The following is a 9,235-nucleotide window of genomic DNA, read 5'->3' as shown; positions in this document are numbered from 1 at the left end:
AGTCAGAGGAAAAGATCCAGTGGAGATTTTCAGGGGAAAAAATATGATTTCAGTTCCCAGTGACTTTATGGTCTGGGAGGGAAATAGGCAAAACACAGTGAAATGCACTGTGATAAGTGCCATAATGGATGCCTACTCAAGCCTCAGTGGGAGAAAGAAGAAGCATCTAAATCTTTTTTTAAAAAATATATTTTAGACCGAACCTGGCTGGAGAACCTGACTAGAGAATCTGGCTAGGCTGCTGATCAACTGAACTCTGTCTCCGTGTCATTTCTTCTTCGCCTACTCTGTCCACACCTTTGGGAACCCCTGGACCTGCTAGGGTTGGACCCCAACAGGGAAGGGCATTTGGGGGTGAGATCAGGCCGGCAGGGGAAGGCAGTTGGGGTAAAGATCGGACTGGCAGGGGAGGGCAGTTGGGGGCAAGATCGGGCTGGCAGGGGAGGGCAGTTAGAGGTGATCAGGCAGGCAGAGGCAGTTAGGGGCAATCAGGCTGGCAGGGGAAAGCAGTTAGAGGCGAGATCAGGCAGGCAGGGGAGAGCAGTTGGGGACGAGATCAGGCCGGTAGGGGAGGGCAGTTAGGGGTGATCAGGCAGGCAGGCAGAGGCAGTTAAGGGTGATCAGGCAGACAGGCAGGTGAGTGGTTAGGAACCAGCTGTCCCAGATTGTGAGAGGGATGTCCGAATGCTGGTTTAGGCCTGATCCCAGGGATTCAGACATCCCCCAAGGGGTCCCCGATTGAACAGGGTGCATGCTGGGCTGAGGGACCCCCCCACCCCCAATGCATGAATTTCATGCACCAGTCCACTAGTGAGTTAAATATAAACTTTGACTTTTTATTTTTTTAAATATATTTTTATTGATTTCAGAGAGGAAGGAAGAGGGAGAGAGAGAGAAAGAGAGAGAGAGATCAATGATGAGAGAGATTCATTGATCAGCTGCTTCCTGCATGCCCCCCACTGGGGATCAAGCCCACAACCCAGGTATATGCCCTGACCAGGAATTGAAATGTGACCTCCTGGTTCATAGGTTGATGCTTAACCACTGAACCATGCTGGCCTGGCCCTTTGACCTTTTTTTAAAGGTAATTGGAAGACAAGGAATATAAGAAACAGCATATTCAACTCAGGACATCACTGAAAAGAGATTCAATATAAGTGATATTTATAGTATTAACTTTTCTTCAACTTTTTTAATAAGCTATGAACAAACCCCAAAGCAATCATTGTTACAGAAGAATGTAAATATTTTCAATTTTGACAATATTTTTTAAAAGTGCAGGTACCTCATTTTGGCAAGTGGAAGCGTATAGGAGAGGAGGAAGGAAGAGCAGTGATGTCAATACCTTCATCTTCAAAGAAGGTCATACTTAAGAGATGAAGATACAAAAATAAGTACATGTAAATTAAAATAGTAACTGAAAAAAAAAAATATATTTTATTGATTTTTTACAGAGAGGAAGGGAGAGGGATAGAGAGCCAGAAACATCGATGAGAGAGAAACATCAACCAGCTGCCTCCTGCACACCCCTCACTGGGGATGTGCCCGCAACCAAGGCACATGCCCCTGACCGGAATCAAACCTGGGACCCTTCAGTCCACAGGTGGACGCTCTATCCACTGAGCCAAACCGGTTAGGGCAAGGCTGCCTCATTTTAGAGAGTCGGGTAAGTCTTTGCCATAGAAATACCTTTGAACTTGGTCTGTGCAAAGGCTCTGAGATGAAATGAGCTCATAGGAGAACTACAGATATGTCATTATCATTAGAGCATGAACACTGATAATGGTGGAAGGTAGGAAATGAGGCTGGCTAGGAAGATGGGTGCCAAACCAAGAAAGTCCTTAAAAGACAAGCTAAGGAGTCATTAGATTTATCCTGTAGATGATGGGAAATGACTATGTATAAGATACAACATTTTTCCTTTGGGAAAAACAAGTTTTTATAATAGGTGGTATAACCTAATGTAAAATAATAAAGTCTCTCTTCTCAAAAAGCTTGAAAATTATTTTGGCAACAAACAAGCTAACTGGAAAATACACCAATTCATACATTCACTTATTTATTGCACTATTTATATTTATTGAATGTCAGCTTCCTCAACAGCAGAGTCAGAAGATCCAGTATTTGAAAATCTCACAGTACTTTGTCAAAATAAAACAAAAGAAAAACAAAAATTGATATATGCTGCCCTACTAAGCTTTTCAATAACCCCATGTCTTTTCACATGTAATTCCTTCAGTCCTGGATGCCTGATTGTCTTACTGAAAAATGTCGACTTAAACTTTGAAACTTTCTCCTCTGAGAACATTTCAGTTGTACTTACCATTTGGCAGGCATTGTGAAGAACACATTAAACACATCATCTTAGCAGATTCCTATGGCAAATTAGAATGTCAGTTTTTATTTCCAGTTGAGAAAAAAATATATTTTTAGGAAGGTTAAGGGACATGCCCAATGTCTGATAGCTAATAAGTAATGGAACCAGAATGAACCCAGTTAGTCTGACTTTTGACTTTCAATGAGAACAAAGGTAGATGAACAAACTTCAGCCCCTCTTAGAGCTGACAACTGACAAAGTGTGTAGACCAACTTCCTTGGGAGGATTCCGTGCTCCCTAAATTAACTTCCCACACATCTATCTATATATTTGTCTAATTAGACGATGAATGACAAGACTTTGAATTACTTATTACTTTGTTGCTAGCACCTGTCTCAGCACCTTGCACATAATAGATGCTTAATAAATGCTTGTGAAATGGATAAATTCGTGTCTCCATTCCACTCTGTCTACTGCTGACAAACCTCAGATTGTTGTAGAGTTAGGCCCACACACTGGTAATCTTTGCTTTGTGTACTCATTTTCTGGAACAGTGGAGCTAGGGAAGAGAAAAAAAATTGTGTCTTTTTACATCCAATTGCCTCTGAGGAGCTGGGAAGAGAGCAATTCACACTTGATTATCTTACATCAGATAAATTAGCAGCACCTGAATTGTTGGGAAGTCAGGGGCTAGAGCTCTCTTCAGCCTCACTAGCCAGCTTTGTCTCAGCTCAAAGGCCATGCTTCCTTCCCTGCCAGTCTTGGCTCTCAGCCTCTCCTTAACTCTGGCCTTGGGCCAGACATTCCAATTTCAAGAACATGCCTTTCTCCAATTTCTGGGTCTAGACAAGGTGCCTTCACCTCAGAAATTCCAACCCGTGCCTTATATCTTGAAGAAAATTTTCCACGATCAAGAGACAGCAGCCACCATTGGGATCTCACGAGATCTATGCTACGTAAAGGAGCTGGGAGTCCAGGGGAACATACTTCGACTTCTCCCAGATCAAGGTAAGGATATTGGAGTGTTTCCTAGAGGAAAAATCTGGCTTTTTGGGGGGGTTGGGGGGGGGTGTGGGCAGGGGATGGCGTGAAGAAAGGAAAGAAGATGTAACAGTTACTGAGGGGTTCATAGAAAGTTGTGTGCTGGTATTTTATGGACTTTATCTCATTTAATCCCAACAAAAATCCTGAAAGGTAGGCTCAGACAGTAGAACCTGTAACCTATTCAAGATTATACAGCCAATGTGGAAGGAAAGTGAGGATTTAAAATAAGTTTTGTTTTTTTGAATCAACAGCTTAGTGCTGCAGTTTAGCTGGGAGGGGTGAGGGTGCAATTAGGATTCAGTCTTCCAGTCTTTAGCCCACAATTTAGACATCTTGGTGTCTTTGGTATGGCAAGCAGGGGACTAAAATGTTGAGCTCAGTTTGCCCATGCGCCTAGCTTCTCTTCTCATACCTCCCACTACTTTTGTTGGATGAAAAAGGCTATTTTTGGCTTATGAATACAGAGCAATAGCATATGCCATTCTCATACTCTATATAAGGATCTGATTGAGTGCCATTTAACAATTTGCCAAACTAACCAACCATCAAAATGACCCAGATCAGCTGTTAAAAGTTTATTATCCTGCCTAGTTCTTGCCCTTCACTCTTCCACCCAATTCTTATTCAAAGTCAGAAATGAGTGTTGTAATCTGCATTTCTATATGGCCTCCCAAGTGGTTCAAAGGCGGCCGTGAGAGGCCTAATAGTTAGTTGTACAGCAACTAAAGATTGAGATTTGAATATTTATTTGTCCACAAAGCTGTGTACCGGGAACAGTGTATGGCCACGAGAATACGGAGATTAAAGATAAAATTTGCTCTATTAGCTTATAAAAGGAAGGCAGACAAATGACTTCCATAAATACATTTGTATTAAATATTACATTAGAGGCTTAGGGCCTTGGGGGTGTGGGTTCAGGGAAAATTTCTGAAGGGTTAAGAGGTAAGAGGAGCTTGTTTGAAGGGTTTTTCTTTAAGAGAGTAGAAAACAGCTGAGGTTACTTCCTTCCTCAATGGAAATTAAACTTTGATTTTTGTGATAATAAATCATATAAAATAATGGTGTGTGTGTGTGGGGGGACAACATAATCTCACTATCATCTCCCCCTAACTCTTCCCCTAGAGAAAACCAGCATTAGCAGTTGTATATTCTTCCAGACTTTTCTTTTTTGCATACATAATACTAATAATGGAAACTTGTAATCTAAAAAAAAAAAAATGGGGTCATACTGTACATTCATTCCTTTGTATTAGGAACATCTCACATAAGTCAAAACAAATTGTCAACTTATTTTCATTTTAATGGTTGCATGATATTCCATTGTATAGATATGCTATAATTTATGTAACTGATGCCCTGTTGATGGGCATGGATGTGTAATAAATAATATAGTTTTACATCTTTGCATCCACTTTTTTGTGTGCATACACTTTTTCTATTATTTCCTTAGGATAAATTCTTAGAAGGGGATTGTTGCATCTAAGAGCAGGCACATTTATACTTACAGTATATAGCAAATGTCCTCCAAAATTTATACCCCACCATGAGTATAAGAGAATTCTCACTTTCCCACAATTATTTTTACATTTTAAAATATTTTTATTAATTTATTATTTTAAGAATCTAAATATTGTTGAAAGTATTATGTATGTCCTCCTCCCTTCCTTTTACCCTCCACCCCCTCACTTCCCCACAATTGACAGCAATCCTTTTAAAAATAGGAACTTATTGCCCTGGCCAGTATGTCTCAGTTGGTTGGGTGTTGTCCTATTCATGGAAAGGTTGCCAGTTCGATTCCCAGTCAGGTCACAAGCCCAGGTTGTGGGCTTAATCCCCAGTAGGGGCATGCAGGAGGCAACCAATTGATGTTTCTCTTTCCACACACACACACACACACACACACACACACACACACACCTAAAAAGAAATAAAAATAGGAACATATTGAAGTGTAACATACATTCAGAAAAGTGCTTATATCATAGAGAACAGCTTACTGACTTTTCACAGAAAACCAGCACCCAGATCAAGAAACAGAATATGACCAGCACCCCAGAGGATCCTTCATGCTCCCTCTGATTAATCACTACTCCTCTACAGGGGTAACTTCTATTCTGATATCTAACATTACATTTTAGTTTTGTCTTTTTTTGAACTTCATGTAAATGTAAATGTGGAATGTATCCTTTTTTTGTGTCTGGCTTCTTTCACTCAACATGATATTTATGAGATTTATCCATGTTGCATTTATTTGTAGTTCATTCCATTGAGATATAGTATTTCATTCTAATAACATATGACAATGTACTTATCTATGCTACATTGGATGCCCACTAGGTACACTTATAGCTTTTAATTTTTGTTAACCTGGGAGCAAAACACAATGTCATTGTTTTAATTTTAATTTTTTAATAAGGTGGAATAATGCCTTTTTAATTAATTAACTAATTAATTAATTATTGACTTCAGAGAGAGGAATGGGGAGACCACTTTTAGCTTTTAATTTTTGTTAACCTGGGAGCAAAACACAATGTCATTGTTTTAATTTTAATTTTTTAATAAGGTGGAATAATGCCTTTTTAATTAATTAACTAATTAATTATTGACTTCAGAGAGAGGAATGGGGAGATAGGGGAGAGAGAGAGAGAGGAGAGAGAGAGAGAGAAAGAGATTGGTTGGCTGCCTCCTGCATGCATATAGTAGTTTTGCATTTTAATCTTTTCAAATCTGTCCATTCTGGCTTTTGTCTTGTTTTGTCTTCACATGCCTAAGGAATGTGATTTAGTGATATGAATAAAAAGGGAGGCCAATATACTAGAATTAGACCCAAAAATAAGGGAGATCAACTGTTCAGAGAGGTTGAGAAGGATAAGTACTGTGACTACACCCCTGCATCTGACAGTTAACAACCTTTAAGAAAGGTGTTTCAGTGGAGTAGTAGGGGTAAAAGAGTAGGAAAATAGCAGGAGGCTATCCTATATAATAAAAGGCTAATATGCAAATTATCTCCTTGACCGGGAGTTCAACCAAGGGGTGGGGCCGGACTGCCAACCACCCATGGCCACTCTCCCCAGTCAGCCTGGCCAGATTGGCCCCAATCGGGGTGGGCCAGCTGGACCCCACCCATGCACGAATGCATGCACCAGGCCTCTAGTAAGTAATAAGTAGAGATAGCAAATGTAGACTGATCTTTTAAAAAGATGGTCAATGAGAAGAAAGGGAGAGATGATACATTGGCCTTGAAGAGAAAAGTGGGTAATTTTAAATGCATTTTATTTATTTATTAATATTTTTAAAAAAATATTTTTATTGATTTCTGAGAGGAAGGGAGAGGAAGAGAAAGATAGAAGCATCAATGATGAGAAAGAACCATTGACTGGCTGCCTCCTGCACATTGGATTGAGCCGCAACCCAGGCATGTGCCCTTGACCGGAACTGAACCTGAGACCCTTCGGTCTGCAGGCTGATGCTCTATCCACTAAACCAAACTGGCTAGGGCTATTTTTTAATTTTTAAAAAATGTTTGTTAGTTCTTAGCCAAGGATATTTTTAAAAAGATATTTTTATTGATATCAGAGAGGAAGGGAGGGGGAGAGAGGGATAGAAACATCAATGATGAGAGAGAACCATTGATCAGCTGCCTCCTGCATGCCCCCTACAGGGATCGAGCCCTCAACCCGGGCATGAGCCCTTGACTAGAATGAAACCTGGGACCCTTCAATTCGCAGGCCAACACTATCCACTGAGCCAAACCAGCTAGGGCCAAGAATATTTTTCCCCATTGATTTTCAGAGAGAGGGAGAGGGAGGGGAAGTGAGAGAGAGAGAGAGAGAAACTTTGATGTGAGAGAGATACATCAATTGGTTGCCTTCTGATCACTTCATAAGGTATACAAGTGTCTAATTGCTATGTTGTGCACCTGAGACTAATATAATATTGTATGTCAACTATAGTTTAAAAATATATTAAAAAATGAGGAGTGAAATAAATAAATCCTCCTTTTGAGTACAACTGATTATTTCCTGCCCTTACTTTGTATATGTGATATACATTTAACATTGAACATTTATATCATAGGTGAATATAAAGTAAAACATATTACGGTGACCCTCACATCTCTCTGTTCTCATCTAGGTTTCTTTCTTTACTCCAAGAACCTTCCTCAGGCCTCCCCTTGCCTACAGAAGCTCCTCTACTTCAACCTGTCTGCAGTTAAAGACGAGGAGCGGTTAACGATGGCCCAGCTGGGCCTGGACTTGGGGCCCAACACTTACTATCGCCTGGGGCCAGATTTGGAATTGGTTCTGTCCCTGGTCCAGGAACCTCATGTGTGGGACCGGTCCATTCCTAAGCCGGGTAAAATGTTTGTATTGCAGTCAGTACCATGGCCTCAAGGTGTCCTTCACTTCAACCTGTTGGAGGTGGCTAAGGATTGGAGTAATAACCCTCAGAAGAACTTAGGCTTGTTCCTAGAGATACTGGTCAAAGGACAGAGAGACTCTGGGGTGAATTTTCAGCTTGAGGACACCTGTGCCAGACTGAGATGTTCTCTTCATGCTTCCCTGCTAGTTGTGACCCTCAACCCTAAGCAGTGCCACTCTTCTTCCCGAAAAAGGAGGGCAGCCATCCCTGCCCCTAAAGTTTCTTGCAAGAACCTCTGCCATCGTCACCAGCTATTCATCAACTTCCGGGACCTGGGTTGGCACAAGTGGATCATTGCTCCCAAGGGGTTCATGGCAAATTACTGCCATGGAGATTGTCCTTTCTCACTGACCACTTCCCTCAACGGCTCCAATTACGCATTCATGCAAGCACTGATGCATGTGGTTGACCCGGCGATTCCCCAGGCTGTCTGTATTCCCACCAAGCTGTCTCCCATTTCCATGCTTTACCAGGACAATGATGACAATGTCATTCTACGACATTATGAAGACATGGTAGTTGATGAATGTGGGTGTGGGTAGGCTGTCCGAAATAGGAATCCAAGGAGTGTTCTTAGGGTAAAGCTTTTAATAAAACTACCTACCTGGTTTATGAGCTGTTGGATATGAAATATCAATATGTTTATAATTTGTCTTTCTGGAAAATCCATCATGATTGATGATGTCCCAAATTACACACACACACACACACACACACACACACACACACACACTCACACACAGCCTTCGGGCCAATGCTCTATCCACTGAGCCAAACTGGCTAGGGCATAGGAATCTTTTATTTATTTTATTTTATTTTATTTTATTTAAAAATATGGAATGCTTCACAAATTTGTGTGTCATCCTTGCGCATGGGCCATACTAATCTTCTCTGTATTGTTCCAATTTTAGTATATGTGCTGCCGAAGCAAGCACCATAGGAATTTTGTAATTGATATTGTTTTCAGAGAGATTCAGAGGAAGGGAGAGAAAGAGAAAGAGAGGAGATTTGTTCCACTTATTTATGCATTCATTGGTTGCTTCCTGTATGTGCCCTGACTGGAGATTGAATCAGCAACCTTGGCATATCAGGACAATGCTGTAATCAACTAAGCTACTCAACCAGGGCTATAGGAATTTTTAAAAAATCACCAATATCTACAGTTAATTTAATGGCTGCAAGAGATATAATTATTTAGATTCCTATTTTAGTTAAGAAAATGTTTGTCATTGGGCATTGTGTTTGTAATTTTCATGGTGGAATAGTGGTATCATTGTTCATATCTTGAAAAATTTTCAGTTAAAAGTATAACTCAACTCTTCTATAATTAGTATAAAATATATTGATATGCATGATATGCATATATTATGGGGTAAAATGCAAAATTCACATGGACTTCAAATATAGAACTTTACACATAGTAGGATACTTTGGGTTATATCAGGAAGTAAG

General features: G+C 40.4%; 1 protein-coding gene across 1 annotated transcript; it reads left to right on the top strand.

Moving 5' to 3' along the window:
- The first annotated feature begins 2,984 nt into the window (after positions 1-2,984).
- Positions 2,985-8,408, top strand: GDF3 (growth differentiation factor 3). Its single transcript, XM_005875979.2, has 2 exons — positions 2,985-3,325; positions 7,496-8,408. The coding sequence occupies exons 1-2, from the start codon at positions 3,058-3,060 to the stop codon at positions 8,323-8,325; spliced, it is 1,098 nt and encodes a 365-aa protein (XP_005876041.1). The 5' UTR covers positions 2,985-3,057; the 3' UTR covers positions 8,326-8,408.
- Positions 8,409-9,235: the final 827 nt, after the last annotated feature.

This window comes from Myotis brandtii, unplaced genomic scaffold (genome assembly GCF_000412655.1).
Source record: "Myotis brandtii unplaced genomic scaffold, ASM41265v1 scaffold476, whole genome shotgun sequence".
Taxonomy (NCBI): domain Eukaryota; kingdom Metazoa; phylum Chordata; class Mammalia; order Chiroptera; family Vespertilionidae; genus Myotis; species Myotis brandtii.
The sequence above is the reverse complement of the archived record's forward strand: the minus strand, read 5'-3'. Positions and strand labels throughout refer to the sequence as shown.